General features: G+C 40.5%; 1 protein-coding gene across 1 annotated transcript; it reads right to left on the bottom strand.

Annotated features, from left to right (window-relative positions):
• Positions 1-809: 809 nt before the first annotated feature.
• Positions 810-11,001, bottom strand: LOC128610611 (zinc finger protein 420-like). Its single transcript, XM_053630029.1, has 4 exons — positions 10,879-11,001; positions 10,177-10,223; positions 8,041-8,748; positions 810-3,180 (listed from the first exon to the last, which is right to left on the bottom strand). The coding sequence occupies exons 3-4, from the start codon at positions 8,737-8,739 to the stop codon at positions 2,356-2,358; spliced, it is 1,524 nt and encodes a 507-aa protein (XP_053486004.1). The 5' UTR covers positions 8,740-8,748; positions 10,177-10,223; positions 10,879-11,001; the 3' UTR covers positions 810-2,355.
• Positions 11,002-23,037: the final 12,036 nt, after the last annotated feature.

Genomic DNA, 23,037 nt, shown 5'->3' with positions numbered 1-23,037 from the left:
ATGTTTTAAAGGACAAATGGATGTCAACTGAATCAGCCCCCGAAACTGTACTTGTACTCTGTGTTATTGCTAAGGCATACGGACAATACATGAACAGGTTTGATTCCATGCTCTACTGTACTGATTACATCAATATACGGTCTAACATTATCTGTATCTAACAGCTGTTTGGGAACATCTGGAGATCCTTCATGAGGAGCTGGACTCTGTAGTCAAGGAAGGTAAAGTCTGGCCTGACCTCACTCTGCTGCCATTGTAACACACACCAGGGCAAGCAGATGGAAAATGAAGTTATCTTCTCTGGTAAGTGGCAAGTGTGCTTTTCTAAAACTTATTAAAATGTGAATTACGAGGGCGCACGGTGGCTTAGTGGTTAGCACGTTCACCTCACACCTCCAGGGTCTGGGGTTCGAGTCCTGCCGGGGCCCTGTGTGTGCGGAGTTTGCATGTTCTCCCCGTGCTGTGGGGGTTTCCTCCGGGTACTCCGGTTTCCTCCCCCAAAGACATGCATGGTAGGCTGATTGGCGTGTCTAAAGTGTCCATATTGTATGAATGGGTGTGTGAGTGTGTATGTGATTGTGCCCTGCGATGGATTGGCACCCCGTCCAGGGTGTACCCCGCCTTGTGCCCCATGCTCCCTGGGATAGGTGCCAGGTTCCTCTGTGACCCTGAAGAAGGAGTAAGCGGTTGAAGATGGATGGATGGATTGATGTTAATTACGAGTCTGGAGTGACCCGGACATTCTCGGTTGTCTTCATTTACGAAAGTTGTATCAGGAATAAATGAAAGGTAAGTAAAAGACATCACATTGGCTTATACCCTGAGGGACAGAAGGTTCACAAATGTTTATGGATGTACTGATCTTACCTTTGCTTCTTTCTTAGCTGTGACAAAGAAGAAACACTCATACAAGTTATTAGTGCTAAATAAACTCGAACAAAGAAAGGAAGTCAGTTTATTCAATAAACACAAACTTTAAATATGCTATATAGACTTTATTTACTAAACTATTTAAATTATAGATGGCCTGATTAGTGATGCCAATGGACGTGTAGATTGATGTACTGTCAGTTAAGATCATTTCTGTAGCCAACTCACATTATGCTTTTGGCCTTAAATACTTTTAGATTTTCTGCAACAAATAGCAGCAAGTTAAATGATTGTTGGAACGCAGGTATACAACATTCTGTACTCTCACAGGTGTGGTAACTCACAGGTGTGGTAACACAACAGACCTGAACCTAAATATATACTTTCAGGGTTTACTATGAAGCAGTGACGGCAGCTCAAGATGGTAAAATCCTTTGCTTTGCTTCCACTACGAGGCACAAAATTAAAATCAGACAGGAAGCACTGACATGTTTCAGTGCACAGTTCTATTTACATTTAACCCTCAGAACAAACAGCAGGATTTGACTCTCATGTCGTGGATCAGCTGGCCGTATTGGTCAAATAAAAGAAATACACATTAACACCTGAGATGCCAGTGATCCTGACCCCTTCTGCTCTCTGGACCGGCCTGATCCATCCTGATGTCCTTCTTCTGGTTGGAGTTCTCATCAGTTGGAAGTCACATGCTGCTGCTGAGGATGTCCCACATGGTGCAGCCTAAAGATCAGTGAGATTACTGAGGATGGTTCCACTTAAACACCATAAAGATGCTCTGGACCTCAGTTCATATGAACAGTTATGCTGTGATAGCTTTATCACTACAATTACCACAAACAGTTCTGCACTCGAGTCTCCATCAGTGAACAGTGGAGAAGTTCAACAAAACAGACTTCCTGTAGAAACTGTAGTGAATTTCCTGCTTACACAACTGCACTATTTGATCATGTAGTATTAGCACATTTATAGAAGGGGTGTATTTATTTATAATCGCACTATCTGGTGTCACCCAGATGAGGACGGGTTCCTTCTGAGTCTGGTTCCTCTCGAGGTTTCTTCCTCAAATGGTTTCAGGGAGATTTTCCTCACCACGTCACCTCTGGCTGCTCATTAGAGATAAATTCATACATTTAACATCTATATCCTGAATTTATATATTTCTATATACAGATAAAATTGCTTTACAGATAAAACTGAACTGAATTGAACTGAATGATGTCACATGACGCCTCTTGATGCAAATCTGTGGTTATTTTGAGAAATTGCAAGCTCCTCCAAATATTGTGGAGTTTCCATGATTTTGCGTTAATTTCTGGACTATTATTTGACCGATTCCAATCTAAATCAGATCAATCCTTCCATCCCTAATTTAAAGCTTAAGCCTAAATGCTAAACTGATCACATAAACATTGTGTAGTTAGCTATTGGCTGTGTTGGAGTATATAAATAATGTTCTCCGCACTGATGTCACTGAACACAGCGATGGTGTTGGAGTTGACTGTTGCGATTGAAACTCTTCCCGCACTCGCAGCAGTGATAGGGTTTATCTCCCGTGTGAATGCGTTGGTGTTGTTGTAGAGTACTTTGTTGAGTGAAACTCTTTCCACACTGCGTGCAGTGATACGGTTTCTCTCCGGTGTGAATGCGCTGGTGTTGCTGGAGGATACTCGGGGAAATAAAACTCCTCCCACACTGGAAACAGTGGTACGGCTTCTCTCCGGTGTGAATGCGCTGGTGTCGCTGAAGATGGCCTCTCTCGGTGAAACTCTTCCCACAGTCCGAGCACTGATACGGCTTCTCTCCAGTGTGAGTGCGTTGGTGTTGCCGTAGATGACTTTGTTGTGTGAAACTCTTCCCACACTGCGAGCAGATATACGGTTTATCTCCTGTGTGAATGCGCTGGTGTCGCTGGAGATCATCTCTTTCAGTAAAACTCTTCCCGCATTGCGAGCAGTGATAGGGTTTCTCTCCGGTGTGAACACGCTGGTGTCGCTGAAGAGTACACTGCTGAGTAAAGCTCTTCCCACACACCGAGCAGCAGTACGGTTTCTCACCCGTGTGGATGCGCTGGTGTTTCTGGAGAGAATTCTGCTGATTAAAACGTTTCCCACACTCGACACAGTGGTACGGCTTCTCTCCTGTGTGGATGCGTTGGTGTGTTTGGAGAGTACTCTGTTGAGTAAAACTCTTTCCACACAGTGAGCATCGATACAGTTTCTCTCCTGAATGGATGCGCTGATGTTTTCTGAGATGTTCTGTCGGAGTAAAACTCTTCCCACAGTCCGAGTAGGCCTGGATTCTTTTAGGCATTTGTCTATTTGCAGTGTTTTTGGAAATAGTATCTGAAGTCTTTTGCTCACTACTAGAGCTCCGTCCAGACATCAGCTTGTAACAGGGTGTTCTTCATATCTAGACCAGAACATTAGAAAAAATTAAATACAATTAGAAGCTATTTGAAATACAACATTTATTACTGAATAGAATAGATGATAAAACACTATGTAAAGGTATTAATGTACTTCTGGACTTGTGAATTATGGTTGAGCAGAGGTGCAGCAGAGCACCACATTGCTACGCTCCCCCCTGCTGCACCAGATATATCACACCCCATTCTGCACCACGCTCCCGTCCATCCTCCATCCACAGCTCGACTGGAACCACCATCAGGATACACAGTATCCTTTTCCAGCAAAACACCTCCACAATGTGATGCTGCCACTACCATGCTTCACAGTAGCAATGGTGAAGTCCAGTGGTCACCAACCCTGTTCCTGGAGATCTACCTTCCTGAAGACTTTAGCTCCAACCATAATGGTGTCCACCTGACCATCTCATCATCGCCTTAAGAAGTTCTTGATCAACTGAAACAGGAGTGTTCACCTTCCCCTGGCTGGAGAACAGCTGAGTCACTGGTGGTCCTCAAATGAAGACTAAAGACTTTCCTCTTCACCAAGCACTGGAGTGAACACATTTTAAATAAAATCCCTCGACTTGTGTGTTTTCTTTTCTTTCTGTGTTTTATTTACATTTACAGTGTTTTAGCTCAATGGCATTCTCATACCCTGACCTACTGATCTTCTGCTGTACGGCCATCTGCTAAACGCTATCAATGTAAAAAGATAAATGGTGCAAAGCTTAATCCATACTTCTTATTGCACAATTCGAGATCACTAACACTTATAGACTGTGATAATGATGTAATTCTTCTCCTACACGGAGAGCTGTATCGTTCACTAACACAGTTACGACCAACTCTGCACATTTCAAGCATTAAATCTATTATTATATCTACTGTTTTTCAATAATATATCATTTCAAAATAAAAGCTGAGAGACATTTATTTCAGCTTTTATTTACTATATTAGATTTTCAGTGAGTCAAATGTTTACATACACTTTCTTAGTACTTGGTGCCACTGAATTTTAATACTTAACTTGAATTAAACACTTGGCATAGATAAGTAGATTTAGAGTTACTCGCTTTAGTGTGTAGTAAGGTTTTTTTTTGCTAAATTACTTGTTAATGGTGACTACGTTTACATGGACAGCAGTAATCTAATTACTGACCTTATTCTGAATGAGACAATATTGTGATTAAGGTGTTTACATGAGTCGCTTTTAGAATACTCCTTTCATGTTCCCTTTTACATGTTATAGAACATAGATTGATTAACGGTACACGTCATTACGTCACCGCGCCACACCGTCCGACGTCCCTTCAGAATTTCACGTATTAACATACAGTTGGTCTTCGTTATGGGACCGTATACAGTTCTGGGTGTTTTTATTTTTATTTTTTACGAACGCTTCAAGTGCAGTTAATTATTTGTCATGCTGTACGTGCAAATAGACGACTGCTTGAAGCCGTGGGCTGCGTCCCAAACCGCATACTTAACTAATATATAGTAGCTGAAATAAATGTATACAGTAGGTAAGTACACAGTTTCGGACACACTGTCCTGTTTCACAATACGGTGAAAACTCCCACACGACGTTAATAGTGTGATTAAGGTGTGTACATGTCTGTAACGCACGTCGATAATGCAACTAAAACAGGAATACTCCACATGTCTTAATTCCATTTGTGTTTACTTCGAGTATGACTTTAATCTGATTAAGATCATCAATAATCTCTATTTACATGCTAGTTTCTTAATCAGAGTATCGTCTTAATCAGAAAATATCGGAATATTGTTGTCCATGTAAACGTACTGACTTTCACGGTTTTATCTGCTCGGTTGCAGGGACACGAGAAGATTAAAGACGTCAGAGAACGATGTTCCGTAGCTCTGCTCTGAGTCAGTCAGCAGGTTATTAAAGTTCGTACAGGAGAAAAGAAAACATACATTACGAGATACAGCACACTTCTGTTCCATCCTAATGCTGCAGACGTTTAAATCGTCTCACTTCATAACCATCGCAGAAGGAATTTATCACAATTTCTCCCGATACCATGGTCAATCATCCCAGTTCTCTCTGTCATCAATTCTTGTTCAGCATTCTGCACACACTGCAGCTTTACCTGTGCACATCTGTCTATATCAAATACAGCTCAAATATCATGATATCATAATAAAAAACATTTTCTGTCATTTACATTCACACTGGAAGCAGTAGATCTGATATTATAATTTAGCACATTAGAAATGTTAATAATTATAGACATTATTTCTCAACTTCACTAGTCATTAAATAAGAATATAATTCATCTTTTCATACATTGAGTTTTTCAGGTTATTATTTTTTATTTATTTAGTGTCAGCAGGTCTGTAGTATATCATGATGCATGTAGTGTATATTTCCATATCGCTCTCTGACCAGACTCCAGTGGAGCAGAAATATTCTCAACTCTTTTAATATGCAAAATATTTCCAATTACTGCTAGGAATAAAACACAAGTTGAACTCACCGTGTGAGAGAGAGAGAGAGAGAGAGAGTGTGTGTGTGTGTGTGAGAGAGAGAGAGAGAGAGTGAGAGTGTGAGAGAGAGTGTGTGTGTGTGTGTGTGTGTGTGTGTGTGTGTGTAAAAGCGTCAGAAATGTTTTCATGGAGAAGTCAGGTCTGTATCAACACTTCAGCTCGGGTTCTCCTTCTGCTTTCACTTCATGGCGTTTAGTTACACCGCTGTGCTGCTTTACTGCCACCTGCTGGATGGAGTATAAGCTCATCTTCTGTTAAACAAGTTATTGTTAGAATTATTTATATAGTAATGTATAGAGCACTGGCTCCATGTTTTCCATTATCAGGTGCTCTTTTATATGCCTAGGACCATCCCCGCTGAAAAAAACCATAGAAACCTTTATAGAGTTTGTAATGGTTATAATGGGAATTGCATGGGTTTTAATTGAAATGTAATGGTCCCTCTGGGTCTCTACTGGTAATTTGTTGTCTTCTATTGGTGGCATGTTATGTCCAGTGGATACCATTAAGGACCAATAATGGTAATGGTTTTAATGGTTAGCTGATGGTTTGTAATGATATTTGTAGTGGAAACCATTAGAATTTCTGTGATGGTTTCTATTGGGTTTTTTTCAGCAGGGTTTTTTTTTTAATTAATTGTATTTCTGACCAGTGAATGCAAGCTTTAGCGCTACATGCCCCTCAGCCAACTTTTATTTCTTTTGATTAATTAAGTGCAGTGATAAAACAAACTGAACAGCATTGTGAAAGATAGTTATCAAATTTCGCTCCACTTCAAACTCAACATCTGGACTAATAGGAGTGAAAGTGCTATAATTGTTGATCTACAGTCATCAACTTCTTCACTTTTTCTTTCCTCGGACTCCACTTACTTTCGGGTGCTTAAAAGTTGTCTTCTCAGGGTTAGGGTTCTGAGTGGCCCTGTCCCAATCCTTAGCTCTAAGCAGTAATGTCTTGGTTGAAGTGTACACTTTCGTGAAACAGCAGCTCAAACGAGACTCGAGTCTTCACCTGGAGACGTCACTTACCTGTGTGGTTTTTACTGCAGCTTCTTTCAGTAGTTGTCTTGCTGCATGATGAAGTTCCTCCCAATTAATTTCTGTGTAAATTGGCAGACAGCATGTTCCTGTAAACTTCTGAATTCATTCTGCTCCTACCATCATGAGTTCCATCATCAATAAAGATTATTGAGAATGTTCCAGAAGCAGCCATGCAAGCCCAAGCCATGACACTACCCCCACCATGTTTCACAGATGAGCTTGTATTTGTTGGCTCATGAGCAGATCCTTTCTTTCTCCACACTTTGGTCTTTCCATCACTTTGGTAGAGGTTCATCTTGGTTGCAGAACTTTTGTGGATCATCTCTGTATTTCTTTGTGAATTCCAGTCTGGTTTTCTGATTCTTACTGCTGATGAGTGGTCTGCATCTTGTGGTATGGCCTCTATATTTCTGTGATTGTGATACCTTCACCCTGCCCTGTGGAGGTTGTTGGTAATGTCACTAACTGTTGTTTTTGGGTTTTTCTTCACAGCTCTCACAATGTTAATGTCATCAGCTGTTCTTGTTTTCCTTGGCCGACCCGTTCCGTGTCTGGTTGTTAGTACACCAGTGTTTTCTTTCTTTTTCAGGACATTCCAAATTGTTGTATTGACTATACCCAATGTTTGTGCAGTGCCTCTGACTGATTTTCCCTCTTTTCTCCCATGATCAGCTCTCTGGTCCTCATGTTGGTTTAGCCTTTTTAACAACAAATGCAGTCTTCACAGGTGAAACCTAGGGCTCAGACCAAGATTAGACATTCAAAGCTATTAACTCTTTAAACAATCAATTTAACAGGACAACACCTGGGCAGCAAGAAACACCCATCAGTCACCAATTGCATTATTTGTGCAATGTTCTAAGTTGTTTAACACGTCTAGATGTAAATATGTGGAAATGAAAGCTGAAAATCTGATCTATCGTCTCATATTCAACTTATGATCTCAAACCCAAGTGTATTCAACGTATAGAGAAAATAAGAGAATTGGCCTTGCTGTTCCAATACTTTTGGATGGGACTGTATAATATTGCAAGAAACAGAAAATGGAAATAATTTAAACAGGGAAATCAGTTTATTCAAAAAACACAATGTAAGATATGTAGTGTTCCTTAAATGCACCTAAATAAATCAGACTATGACGGTGTGAACCGAGTCCGGTGAGTAGAACTCGTCCCACGCTGTGGAATCATACACCTTCTCTCTTTTGTGAGTGCGCTGGTGCTGTTGGAGATGACCTTGTTGAATAAAATTCTTCCCGCATTGCGTGCAGTGGTACGGCTTCTCTCCAGTGTGGATGCGTTGATGTTGCTGGAGAGCAGTTTGCTGTTTAAAGCTCTTCCCACAGTCTAAGCAGTGATAGGGTTTCTCTCCGGTGTGGATGCGTTGGTGTCGCTGGAGAGTACCGTGCTCAGTAAAACTCCTCCCACAGTCAGAGCACTGATAGGGCTTCTCTCCTGTGTGAGTGCGCTGGTGGTGCTGGAGGGTGCTGTGGTTAGTAAAACATTTCCCACACATTGAGCAGTGATACGGTTTCTCTCCCGTGTGGATGCGCTGATGTCGCCTCAGATTACTCTGTATGGCGAAACTAGTCCCACACTGCGAGCAGCGATACGGTTTCTCTCCAGTGTGAACGCGCTGGTGTCGCTGAAAAGTGCTCTGCTGGTTGAAGCTCTTTCCACACAGTAAACAGTGGTGGGTCTTTTCTCCGGTGTGGATGCGCTGGTGTCGCTGTAGAGTACTGTGCTGAGTAAAACTCTTCCCGCACTCTGAGCACTGATACGACTTCTCTCCTTTAGCCGGGATTATTCTAGGCATTTGTCTCTGGGTGGTGCTTTCAGAAGTCTTCTGCTGACTGTTAGAGCTTGATCCAGACATCAGGGTACAACAGGGCATTGTTCATATCTAGAGAAGACGATTAGACAAAAAAATTTGAAACTACTTGAAATACAACAAGCTATTTACTTTTATTATTGTTGGGGGAAAGAGTCATTTGATGCTTGATAAATAACCAGAACATTTCTTTCCAATTGCAACTCAGGGCCTGTGCAGTGGTCGCCAACCCCGTTCCTGGAGATCTACCTTCCTGAAGACTTTAGCTCCAACCATAATGGTGCCCACCTGACATTCTCATCGTTGTATTGATCTAAACTAATACAGGTGTGTTAGGTATTGGTTAGAGGAAGTTAGATCTCAAGGAAGAGGGTTGGAACTCAAGTACACTACAGTTACTCCCTGGATTCTTCTCAAGATTAAAATGTACTGAATGAGATTCAGTGTTCACTGCAGCCAATCTACTGGTGTAGATGGAGTGAGCAAATCGTCCAGGTAGAGATGAATTCCCAAGCCTGTTTCCCTCAAAAGTGCAATGTGTATACACACAGTAATCACCACTATCCTTAACCCCTGACATTCCGTATCACATGTATTCTTTGACCATGTTTTTATGGCACAAGCTTCAGAATGTCTCAGTTTGTGGTTGGTTGGTTTCCATGTCAGTCAAATTGGCTCATTCTGTGACATAAGTTCTGGTTTAGGGTCTAGAACCCCATTGACACCAACAATCAACCAAACAACAGGATGGAAATACCTGTGCTCTGGAGAAGAATCAAGGATTACCATCTCCATCTCAAATTATTAAATACAAACACAATCCCCATCATCTATCTCCTGCAGGAGTAAAGAGCTGCTCCACTGTTCCACTGACTGGATGGAACACACACTGTTTCTCCTCAATCCATGATTTGATTATTGGCTGGAGGTCTCCTCTCCAGAACCCTGTCTCAGACAGTTCCTGAAGGGGCCAAGGAACATTATTGTCCTGTAACTGGAACACACCCTCTAAAAGTTTTTAAAAAATAAAAAATAAAAATTAGGACCACTATCCCAGTTCGCCAGTCTGAAGCGCATGAATTTCATCCACACCTCCACCAGCCTTGAGCTATGAAGCTTTCTAACGCTCAGCCACATAGATGGAGATTACTGGCACTGCTTCTTGAAGGGAGGACGTGTCCAATGGGTTCCTCAAAATGTTCCTTTCAGTGTGGGCCATCAGTTAATATCATATAGTGCTATATCATTATTATCCATACCTCATCAGCCATATAACTGTTTTTATATTACACTCACGTATTTACTACTGTACTCAAATCTCTCGTCATCCATATTTTACATCTTTATATCAAAACAAACACAATTATGTCACTACATGCATACGAACACAAAAGATCACTGGTGTCTAGCTCATGAACATTAGCTAACCCTAGCCATAAGGAATTAAATCTACAGCAGCATGATAATCTACATCTCAGAAACCTAATTAAATAGAATTACCTGGAGTCAGTGAGTTCAGCACGCGTCCTCGTCATTACCTGCTCAACCTGTGTGAAGGAAACGTGTTAATGCTGGTAGGTTAGCTAGAATATAAAATAAACAGTGTGTAGTGAGATGAATATGTTCAGTGCTTGTGTCAGATAACGTCTTCAGTATCAGTGTAGAAGTTATATTTATATTAAACACGTTATGATGTTATTTTAACCTGAACCTGGATAACCACAGAGCTGTGTGTATATTTGGCCAGCAGATGGCGCTGCTGAACATTTATATTTTAACAGAAATCTCACCCAAATGCATTTACACTCGGTTATATTTATACCGTATTTTAATGCAATATTACTGTACAGTCTGTGAATAAACCTATATATCGTGTTTAGTAGAAATAAACTGGAGAATCGTGATGTGATACATTTCTCATATTCTCCTTAATGTTCTGCACAATGTCATCTAGATTAACTCAGATATTTAATCCGCAGGAACAGATAAATATAATTAATACACATTGATTATAAACACCACTGTCTGGTGAAGGCGGAGTCCCAAAGGGCTTCTTGTCCACATCTAGTGCACTAAACAGGGTGCAGATTATATTATTATTATTAGTAGTATTATTATCATTATTATTATTATTATTATTATTATTATTATTATTATACCACGCGCTAGTTTTTGATGATAGAATAGATGACATTAACTCACCATGTCTCTGTGAACTGGATTTGCTGCACACACAAAAAACAATGCAGCTCGACTTCTTCTTTCACATGAAGGTGTCAGGTGTTATGGTGCATTACCGCCACCTGCTGGCTGCAATGTGAATCCGCATCTTACTGAAACAGCTTTTTTATCAGCCTCAAAATGGAGGACACATCTTTACTGTCTTTATGTTTCTGTCATTGTCAGTGTTATTTCATCACCTTGTTCCATGTCTTCCACAAAAACCTGTACCTGTTCTGGACTTTTTAAAAGGAATTTGTTTACCACATATGGTGGGTCCTGGCATTCATGTGGATGTTACTTTGACACATACCACCTCCCTAAACACTGCTCCAAACTTTCGGGTAACGGTGTTCCCTAATTGCAGTGGCCTCTTTGTTCAGGAATGGTTTGAGGAACATGAGAAAGGGTTTAAGGTGTTGACATGGGACCTACACAGTATTAAGCAGGATCAGGAGTATGGATGATGGATCAGGAGAAGTCCACCCATTTATTCTGTAATATTTACATTTACATTTATTCATTTAGCAGATGCTTTATCCAAAGCGACATACAAATAAGAAAATACAAGCTAATATTATAGCAAATAATAAATAATATAAGGAACACTTCATCAAATCAGTCGGTGCACATCAATCTCTAACCACACACTAGCACTGAACACAAAATGCTCAAAGCTCAAATACTCATTACTCAACCTCATACAAAACTCACAATAAAGTCAGAATAATCAACATCTAAAGCACCCAGACATCATTTAGTCATTTCATATTAACCCATAAACTGAAAATGACAGGGGAATACACTTCAGCACACCAGTTTTATTTACAGGAGAGAGAGAGAGAGAGAGAGAGAGAGAGAGAGAGAGACATTAATAATAGTGAACTGAGGCTGAACCCCTGCACCCACAGAAACCCCATACAGTGCGACTCCAGTAAGAGTCCCCCTGAAACTAAAACCCCCTTTTTCTGGTCCGCCTTATAAAGAAATTAATTAATCAGCACATTTTATTAAAATTAAACAGAATTATAACTAATAAAGAATAAAAGTTTTCAGAAGTTCACATCAAAATATCTATATTAAGACTTGAACACATAATACCTGGAGTCCAGGGTTTTTGTGTCTGAGGTGGCAACCCTAACTGTAGAGCACTAACTGTAGAGCCCTAACTGTAGAACCCTAACTGTAGAGCCCTAACTGTAGAACCCTAACTGTAGAGCCCTAACTGTAGTGCCCTAACTGTAGAACCCTAACTGTAGAGCCCTAACTGTAGAGCCCTAACTGTAGCGCCCTAACTGTAAAGCCCTAAATGTAGAACCCTAGCTGTAGAGCCCTAACTATAATGCCCTAACTGTAAAGCCCAAACTGTAGAGCCCTAACTGTAGAGCCATAACTGTAGAGTCCTAACTGTAGTGCCCTAACTGTAGAGCCCTAACTGTAGAGCCCTAACTGTAGTGCCCTAGTGTAGAGCCCAAACTGTAGAACCCTAACTGTAGAGCCCTAACTGTAGCGCCCTAACTGTAGCGCCCTAACTGTAAAGCCCTAACTGTAGAGACCTAGCTGTAGAGCCCTAACTGTAGTGCCCTAACTGTAGCACCCTAACTGTAGAGCCCTAACTGTAGAACCCTAACTGTAGAGGCCTAACTGTAGAGCCCATCAGTGAAGATAATATGTTTGCACTTGTTGCACAGTACTGTGATGTGACTGTTAACAGACATGATATTAAGGCACTAATATACAGTGGGGGTGCAATGTCCCTAATAAAGTGTCATGTCCCATAGACTGTGCTGCCATTCAACGTGTTCAAGGTTACTGTCCACATAAATGAACAATCATACTTGATGTATGTTGGTGGTGGAGATTGCCAGCTGAGATGGTTTTGGGGTGACATGTCTGTGCTAAAATAACTGCTGGGAAATGTTAATACATCAATGTTGTGTTGTTAAGACTATCGTGTCTTACCCGGTGCTCACCCGGGCTGAAGCCATATGGTTGGTTTGCAGCCTCTGCGAGACTTTGACCGTAGTCTGTTACAGAGGTATCTACTGAAGGTTTGGAGGTCAGTAATTGAAGTCATTCCACTTTATTACACATAACTTCAAAGGTTCAAACATTCCAATTATATAAAAATATTTAGTCCTGCTTTCAAAGGAGACCAAAACCATGCATGTGCTCCAAATGATTCAGGAACAGCTTTAACTTTACTTTGGGTATGTATTGGCTAGAACATTGCACACAACAGCTAATAGCTCATTCTCCTGAGTGTTCAAGTGCAGCCATTTTACATCATCGACTCAGAGAGCACTGCGCATGTTACGTAATGGTGGACGCCGTATGTTAAAATATTTATTAAATAATAATAATAATAATAATAATAATAATAATAAACAACTTTATTTTTCATATAGCACCTTTAAAGCAGCTTCTCAAGGCACTTTACACAATAAGAAAATACCAAGAAAATTAAAAACACAGAACATTCAAAAAACAGACTTGAATACAAAATGGTTAAAATCATCAAGAAAATGCTAACCTAAAAATGAAAAATGTTTAAACTATGTACATCTCTAATATGAGTGCATTCCAGTCTAGGAGCTTAGCATGAGCAAGCCCTTTCCCCTACAGATCACAGCCGTGTCTGTGGGACAGCCAGTAAACCAGCTCGAGAGGAGCGCAGATGACATTTGGGGTTATATAAAGTTAAAAGCACAGATACTGAGGGGATTTTTAAAGTAATTAACATATTTGTGTTTCTAACAACGTATTTTAATAGGAGAGGGAAATTATTGCGTGTTAAGGCCTACAGGAGTTCATAGTTGGGGTTCCTTTTAAAAAAATATATTAAAAATGTTTGTTTATATAAAATAAACAAAAACCAGTACTGTATAACATGAACTCAGCTGTTTCCAGAAAGTGAGTAGAGAGCTGGAATATCAACACTGTAAGATTGAACATGTTTACTCCAGCTGTGTTAAGGCCTCAGTGTATGGAACATGGAGATGAGGGGTGTGAGCGCTGTGTGAAGATAAAACCACCTTCATGAGCTCACACACACATTCGTACTGGTCATGTTGTATGACTGCTCCAGTACTGCAGGTGGCGCTGTTACCATTTAATGACCATTTCCACAACTACAGGAAGATCGTTTGCAGATCAAAATGTGTTACTTTCTGATGTGACTTTCTGAAGCCTTCTTTAATCCAGACACCGCAAACGAGCTATTTACATATTTACATTATTCTATTATTTGGGGAATAATGACTGTAGCTGTCATTCTGTAACCTATTAATAAATCTGTGAATGTGTGGAATCACTTCTCATCTGTTTTCAGCCTGTAATTACCCACAATTCATACCAATATATAACCAGTTACTATATCATTCAGAGAGGGGATTAAACACACTGCTGACTGCAAATAGTTCACTGGAGAAATGAAATTAAATGAACAGAAACAGATAATTACCTGCTCTACACACATCTATAAATAAAGTCCTGAGAATGCTGTTATGCTTTAATGCTTCTCATGTCCCAGTAGCCTGGAAGCAGTTATTATGGAACTGCATTATTGGATATGAAGTGTAAAGTATAAAGCAGTGATTTGTACATTTAGCTGTAATTCTCTACACATCCACAGGTTGTCGCTAATTCCTGCTGTTTCTAAATTGTTACTGATGGCTCTACACATGGGGCAAAGCTTCTGTAAATATACGGGCAATTTCACACCAAGTATTTCTTTATAAATTCCAGTTTCTGTGAGGGAAACTCTTTATAAATGAGGCCTGGAGATTTCTGAGTCTCTTTGTGTGAGTCCAGCGCTGTCTCAGATTCATCCCGGTGTAGGCCTTCATCTTCATCCAGAGGTATCTTATCACTGTTATTTCCTGTTGTTTCTGAGCTCATCTCTCTGTTCCTCTGTACAAGTTAACACACACACACACACACACAGAGAGAGAGAGAGAGAGAGAGAGACAGAGAGAGAGAGAGAGAGAGTCATTAATCACTATTAATAATGATTACACACTATTCACCAGCTCCACATGCCTACTCTCAGTAACTTCATCACATCTCCTCCAAGCCTGGTGAATAAAATTCAGTTTAAAGTGTTTATTTATAAAGAAAGTGTAGAGGATTTCCTTCTCAGTGTGAGACTGGAGGAATTCACTTTTAAAGAGTCAGAGCAGGGTATGTAATGCTGAGTGTTCAGATAAATATTTTAAACTACGAATAATCTGATGTTTAAAGGGTGAAGTGTTCTCTCTCAGTGATCATGTGACATTACTGAATAAAATGTGGAACTATTCTGACAGTAAAAGTGTCATTTATAGGAGATAATTATATTTCTGTTGTGGAAGTGTCCATGCAGTGACTGGGTGGCATCTAATCAGGGGGATGTGCGGTGGATTTTACTCTGTTTACAGCACAGTCATGTGATCTCTTATGTCACAGTCATGTGATCTCTGATGTCACAGTCATGCAGGTCTCTGGTACTTACAGGTTCCATTAGGAAGGACTCAAGTCGTTTCCTCAGGCACAGGATTATCACAAAGACTCCAACAACCAGCAGCAGCACCTCCACCACCAGCACTATCAGGATGATCACCCACCACTCCTGGTCTCTGTGCTGATCTGTCTCAAACACACACCCACAAACACACACCATTAGCTTTAGTGACTTTATCCTACACACACATCCCGGCCAATCAACTTAACTCATACTTCTGCTATCATGAAGGTCGATGTAGGGACATGGGGCAGTAGTGGCTCAGAGGTTATGGCTCTGGGTTAATGATCGGAAGCTCAGGTGTTCAAGCCCCAGCACCACCAAGCTGCCACTGTTGGTCCCTTGAGCAAGGCCCTTAACCCTCTCTGTTCCAGGGGACTGTATTGTGGCTGACCCTGCACTCTGACCCCAACGTCCTAACAACCAGCTGGGATATGTGCAGAAAAGAATTTCACTGTGCTGTAATGTATATGTGATCAATAAAGTCTTCTTCTTCTGTTTCAATGATGTTATTACCTACAACTCTTTTTCCACTGGTCTTTATATTACTGAATCAGAGGTCAGTCAGATTTTTAGAAAATGTAATCCTTGTAAAATTCCAGGCCCAGATAAGATATGTGGTAATGTTTTAAAGCACTGTGCTGCCAGTTAGACTCAGTTTTTACTGATATTTTAGGGCATCTTATAATACTGGTATTGTTCCTGCTTTATGGAAAACATCTACAATAGTGTTGACATCACTAGTGATGAAGTGTTTTGAGCTCTTAGTGAAAAAGTACAGTCTTATAAATCCTTTGCAGTTTGCATATCAAGCTTCTAGGCGGTTGAGGATGTAATCTTGACTATATTGCATCTGTTGCATTCTCACTTACAGAAACCAGACTCATGCTACAGTTTTATTTGTAGATTTCTCCTAATACATTAATTATACTGGCAAAATCATTTGTACTTGAAAGTAGTCTGATTACGTGGTGACTGATTTCCTCAGTTCCAGAACACAGCAGGTTAAGATACAGTAGATGATACTTCTGATAAAATGATGACTTTAATCGGATCACCTCAGGGATGTGTTTTATCACCGTAATTATTTATTTTATGTACTAATTCCTGTTTAAGTACTTTTATGAATAGATATATCATTAAGTATGCAGTATACTGCTTTAGTGATCCTTTTACATGACAGGGAGGAAGAGCATGGGCTTGAGCATGTTTTATTAACTGGTGTGAGAAATGAAATCTTCTCCTAAACATCTCCAAACCAAAGGAGATGTCTACTGATTTCAGATAGCAGAAAATATCACATTCTACATGAATTAATGGGGAGCCTGTTCAATCAGTTATATATTATAAATACCTTAGTACAGTTCTTGACCACATGCTTAAAGTGAGAAAAGACAACAATGCAACCTATTTTCCCTACAGGGACAATAAATTAACCACCAAACACACACACACACACACACACACACACACAGTTCGAAACTTCAGATTAAAATTTTACATTAACACAACTGCAACTGTTATATATATATATATATATATATATATATATATATATATATATATATATATATATATATATATATATATATGCGTTTACTATGCAGCACGGATTCTGTCAGCTCTTTCACTGTAAGTCCGTATTCAGTCCCGTTGCATTATGGGATAGCACAGTATCCACAGTGTCCAGTTTATATATTTATACTACAAAATCTGGGAGGAAGCAGTCAGTCATACAGGTATTTCCCACCTACTGTTCTGTGAATAATGAGAATTCAGACTTCTCTGGTGTACTGCTTTTCACCTACTGTACAGAAGGGTAGTAGGATATTCAGACTAGGGCTAACGATTATTTTCATTTATATTATATATAAGTATTTATGCATTATTTTACTGGATGCACAAAAAAGCACTGATAATTAAACTACAGTCCTAAATGAATAATAAAATCTCACTTTCACTGCACCTTACGGTTTCTGTTCCTCACTGCCTTTAGACACATTGTTTTAATTATGTTTACTTTGATCATAGTGTTTTAATTAGACATTACAGATCTTACTCGCGCTCCACTGTTTATCACCGCGTCTACACCGCGAGTGAGGAGCAACGCGGCCTCGGTACTAATGCATCATTTACAGATCGCTCCCATTAATAAACTACAGGATTTACAACCTCAATTCCAAAAAAGTTGGGACACTGTGTAAAATGTAAATAAAAACAGAATGCAGTGATTTATAAATCTCATAAACCCATATGTTATTCACAATAGAACATAAAAAACATATGAGATGTTTAAACTGAGGAAATGTACTATTTTTAGGGGGGAAAAAAGGTAATTTTTAATTTGGTGGTCGCAACACGTCTCAAAAAAGTTGGGACAGGGCAACAAAAGTCTGGAAAAGTAAGTGTTAGTAAAAAGAAACAGCTGGAGGTTAATTGGGAACAGGTGAGTAAGATGATTGGGTATAAAAAGAGGATCTTAGAGAGTCAGAGTCTCTCAGAAATTAAGATGGGATGGAATGTGGCTGGAAGCAGATGTTGCTCTAAAACCTGTATATACCTTTAGCAAACTTTTTTGGAATCCATTTGAGATGATATTACCTTTCTAAACGTCGTACACTAGACTGTAGAGTACACAATGCATAGTGTAAGTGTGTTTTCGGAACAGAAGTAACGCACGAGTAAATGTACCATGTGCTGCGCAGACCAACTAATCCATAATGAGATTCTCTGACAACGATTTTCATAAATGATTATTATAAATTTTATTAATTAGTTGTTGCAGCTCTATATGTTATTTTAGCCTTTAAAACATTTTCTGATTATAACTAGTAGGCTAAATGGTCATGTGACCTTATTTAATTAAAGCCATTATCAGATGCCCAAATCAGACTGTTTGCAGTTATCAGACCATCACAAACATAAATCTGTACTCAACATTTCCCATAATTCAGTTTATTCTGATAAATGTTGAATTTTCCACACTGACACACACACACTGACACACACACACACTGAATACGTACCTCTCACTGATACTGAGTAAATATGAACAGCTTAATTATTCCCCGTGTCTCGGACGGTGTAAACACCACCATCAGTGGACTTTACTCGTCTCAGTGTAAGAACTGTGTTAGAGAGTGATGTTCTCTGTCTGTATTCATCTGTACAGTGTAGTGAGCTTTTATCCACTCTGCAGATCTCTTCACCATGTGGATCTGCTGGATCTCCACCCTGATAGACCACCTTCACTCCCTCTGGTACGTGCAAATCCAGCTTCAGATCTTCACCAGTGTTTATCTGAACTGATGATGTCAACGCTGAGGAGAAAAAACACTGAAGATCTTAACTGGATGTAAATGTGATATAACACATTAAACCTAAATCAGTAAGAGTTTATAAGTTATAGAGCAGGTAAACACACTTACGCTCGATACTGAGACGCACATCATTAATGTCTCCGTCATCACACTTACACGTGTAGAAACCGATATTATTGTAATCAGCTGCAGTGATGGTGAGGGTGAGATCTCCCTTCAGGTACCGATCATGGGAAATATTAAATCCCTCCTTTAATGACCTGCAGGATGTCTGATCACACTCAGCCACTACATCATCTCCGTTACTGATGAGAGTCCATTTTGCCAAACCAGAACATTTCCGTAGACAGGGCAGATCAGCAGTCTGATTAAACGTCACCTGTATAGTACTAAGAGCTGATACAGATACTGAAAGAGAAAAGCAGATAAACAGAATAAAATATAAATCTATACATGCACATAATATTAAATTAAAATCATGTTTATCATACACATTTCAGTATAAAGCCTTCCTATAGAACCCTTTGTGTTTATAAAGAAAAAAAGATGCACATGTGACCTGGTTACTAGAAGACCATAAGAGACCAGAACCTGTCGTAAGAGAACTACAGATTCTTTCAGGAATCAGACTGATGTTAGCTAAAATGTTCTCCACTTGTTATTATGGATTAGCACTAAAAGAAAGCGAGTGCTGTTCAGATAAACGAACACTTTCAAACAGTGTAACTATCCATTAAACCTATGAACCTGATTGGTTCTTATATTTGATGACGCAGTAACTCTCTCCTGTAACTCAGGTTTGTTCCTTAAAAGAAATAATCAAATCCACTGCAGTAAGGATTTTCACACTTTGACACCCTGAACTCTGGAATTAAACCCTGAAGAAGTAAATTAAATGAATCCTGAAACATGTTTAATAGAGGTTTGGAAGACTGTAAGAGGAACTAGCTGAGTCCAGTGTGAGCAGTGAGACTGAAATCACACTCACCTGTGATGAACATGAAGATGATTAAAAGCAGGACATGGTGAGGAACCCTGCAGGACTCCATGTCTGAAACACAACACCATCATCAGCACTGCACAGGTGAGAACAGGTGAGGAATTAACCAGGTACACATTGGGACACTGATAACTCAATCTCCGGCGACACGACTACTTACACGCGTTGTAAAACGTAGAAATATTTCAGTTTTATATTGTGGAACGATTTGCCGTCCACTATACAGTACAGGTAAAACACGAGTTAGGAATTTCAGTAAAGTATACTCACGCTGTTTCAGCCAAGTCTCCTTTTCAGGTTCAAAAATATCACACAGAATCAGTGAGTGAGGAAAAGCAAAGGTCCAATTTTATTTAGCCCAAATACATGAGATCCAAAACCGTTTGAGATATCCCAAAGAGTGATCTGACTAGCCTGGAGCGGGGCTCCCCTTTTATACAATTTTCTTATGAGCCTCCGCCCCCTTATTCTATTTCCCAATACCAATATGTTTGACTATTTTTACTCCCCGTTCCCCTTATGCCCGTATTTGTACAGTTTCCAACAACCCTTATGTTTCGTCATTGCCCCATCTCAGCAACCCTTATAATTGTGTTCTATCTATTTTTCCTAACCCTTATGTTCCTATTTTAGCCCTCTCCCAATCCCCTTAGGATCGACCCAGCCCGGGTTGGGTTTTTTAAAACTGTACTTCCCGTTTTGCCCATCACTTGTCTTCCAGTCATACAGCAAAGAGGGTCTCTGTTGCTTTTTTGGCTTGTCTTTGGATATTTTCCCACTGAATTAAATATGGGTGAGTGTTCTAGATTATTTACATTTATCTGTGACTTTCACGTGTTATTATCCCTTTTCCTGGTCTTGTTCTCAACTTTCTCCCTTACCTTCTCTATGTGTGTGCATCCATAGATCTATAGATAGCTCCCTGCTTCTGCCACATTCCCTTCCTTTTGTGACTCATTTACTACTTAATGCTGCGTGTTATTTTGGTTACTAGTAGCCAGGTGCACATATCCCAGGAGTTAATGCCTACTTTTCATGCTCCTCTTATCTCTGTTCTTTGGTATGCAGCTCACAACGCGGGACTTGGTTTCCTATTCGCTGCCCTAGAGGGACTGGAGGGCTTTGATCTCAACACTAGATAACAGCTGTCTCACCTATTTGCAGACCTTGCTCTTTTGGTTGTCGTCCTACGCACTCCGTCTACAACATCTACCTTTCCTCCTCCTCTACGGTATTGACTCAGCCCAGCTGCTACTCTGGTTGATGCCTCCACTCAAACGGGTCCTCGCCCACACACCTTCTCTGTACTTTGCTGATGACTACGAGGCAATGGAGAACATGGACTCCCCTAGTTCAGAGTATTCTGATGACCCTTTGAGCCCAATTCCCTCTCCTGGGCATACCTCTTACCATCAATCTTTTTCTCCCTCTTATTCCCCTACCAGTCCCTCTTACTCTCCTACTAGCCCTCCTTATTCTCAATAAATGTGGTAATCTGCTTTATCCTCTGCGTCCTGTGGTTATTTTCCTTGCTTTCTATATTCTGTATACCAAATAATTTACAACATTCCCTCCTCTGAGGCTTTTGGGGAAGCCTCACCTCCTAATTTAAAGGGTATCTATGTATGAATTGGTTTTGTCGCACCTTTCGTCCATCGTGGGTTAGCTGCCGGAGGGTCAGTCTGACAAAGCCATACTGCCTTTGTCCATACACCTCCTCCTCCCCTGAGTCACTATCCCCACTATCAGAGTCAGAGTCTCTTGCGTTTATGACTTCCACACTACACTTATCGGGATGGGTTTTTAATAGGTCTTGATGTGCCTGAGGGAGACTTTCTAGGGTGATGTGGTGAGGGGCCTCATAGTAAATGGGCAACTGGAGAATTGGTGATAATACGCCCCTCCGCCGTTGCCCTGCTATCAGGTATAAATAATTTGCCATGTTTTTCCTTGTTTTATTATGCTCAGTAATCACTGATTAAATACTGATTATCCCACTACACCTAAAACATATGCTGATTATATAAGGTTGCTGAGAATAACTACTATCGTTACAGGGGTTATATGCATATACAATGTGAGAAACGTGCTCCCCTAGTTTTCTCGGCCAGGTCCTTGTGACCTACAGCCTTGTATCCTTCGGGCAATGTTTTATACAATATTCTTCTTGTGCTACTGTGTATTCAGGGGTGGGCGAAAAAACCTAATCAAGGAAAAAAATTCCCACCCTGCCAGCCTTTCTCAGTGCTCGACAGCAGTTATGTCCAGATGCGTACCTGAATACACTGGTCACCGTCCTCATGCTCTGTTGTTTAGTACTTTTCCATACTGATGGTCTTCAACCCAGGTACTTTACGCACCGTTGAGGGCCGCCCTTAGGGAGAGGTTAGGTTAGCACTTACACCTAGGGCATGGCTCATCTCATCTTCTTCTGATCTTTTATTTGTAGTGCTTGGTACTTTATGGAAGGGACCGATGGTTTTACCGGTGGTCCCTTATCTCAATCGGGTCTTTACAGTTGATTACTCAATTCTTTGGATACTTATGTACAAACATAGCCTTTCGTAATCTTTGGCTCTGTATGGACCATTGTCATACTGTCACTGTTAAGTATCCCCACAGGTGTTGGTCCTCCTCGTCCACGCCCAATCTTTCCTCTGTAGGTTCAATCTGTATGATAGCTTGGTCTGGAGTAGTTTTCAATAAATCCAGGACGACTTTGGGTTCTCGCACAGTACCGCCGGAGCTATGCAAGTAAAACGTGCAGGGTAACTGTGAAACTGAATGTAGTGCGCTAGAGTCAGGTTGTCCTGGGCTGGTACACCAAAATACAGTCATGATGTGAAGTCCCCGCTTTTCTCAGATAGGTCTCTTCCGACCTCTACCTTGTATTGCTGGAACTGGAACTGTATGCGATCACTGTCCTTATGTCCGTAATATGCTTGTAATCGTCCTTCACAACGTTCTCGTATTTCTTCCTACACAGCGTCTTCCGCATCCAGTATTTCATTGTCTTTTCCAGTGGTGGAGTCTGAATCTGCCCTATCTGCATTGGACGCTGCATCAGTAGTTGTATCAGTCGCAGCACTCGCGGCTGCGCGGACATCCGGGCGCATGTCGACATATACAACCTCCGCTTCCTCGCCCTGGCTTTGTTGTCTGCACACAACCACCCCCCGTTGAGGTGGAACCACCTCACCCAAAACAACATATTGGCCAGAAATGTTATTTGTGGTGACAGCCGACACGGCTAATCGGCGAGTGCAAGGTACAATACAACAGGTGATGAAGGCGAGCAACAGAAACAGTGCCAGCACCGC

The sequence above is a fragment of the Ictalurus furcatus genome, chromosome 7 (assembly GCF_023375685.1).
Source record: "Ictalurus furcatus strain D&B chromosome 7, Billie_1.0, whole genome shotgun sequence".
NCBI classification, from domain to species: Eukaryota; Metazoa; Chordata; class Actinopteri; order Siluriformes; family Ictaluridae; genus Ictalurus; species Ictalurus furcatus.
Note: the sequence above shows the minus strand (reverse complement) of the source record. Positions and strands in the feature narration are given on the sequence as shown.

Coding starts and splice junctions, on each gene's coding strand:
- LOC128610611 (XM_053630029.1), bottom strand. CDS start 8,739: ATGCCCTGTTGTACCCTGATGTCTGGATCAAGCTCTAACAGTCAGCAG. Junction 3,181..8,040: donor GCACTCACAAAAGAGAGAAG/GTGTATGATTCC, acceptor AAAAGAATCCAG/GCCTACTCGGACTGTGGGAA.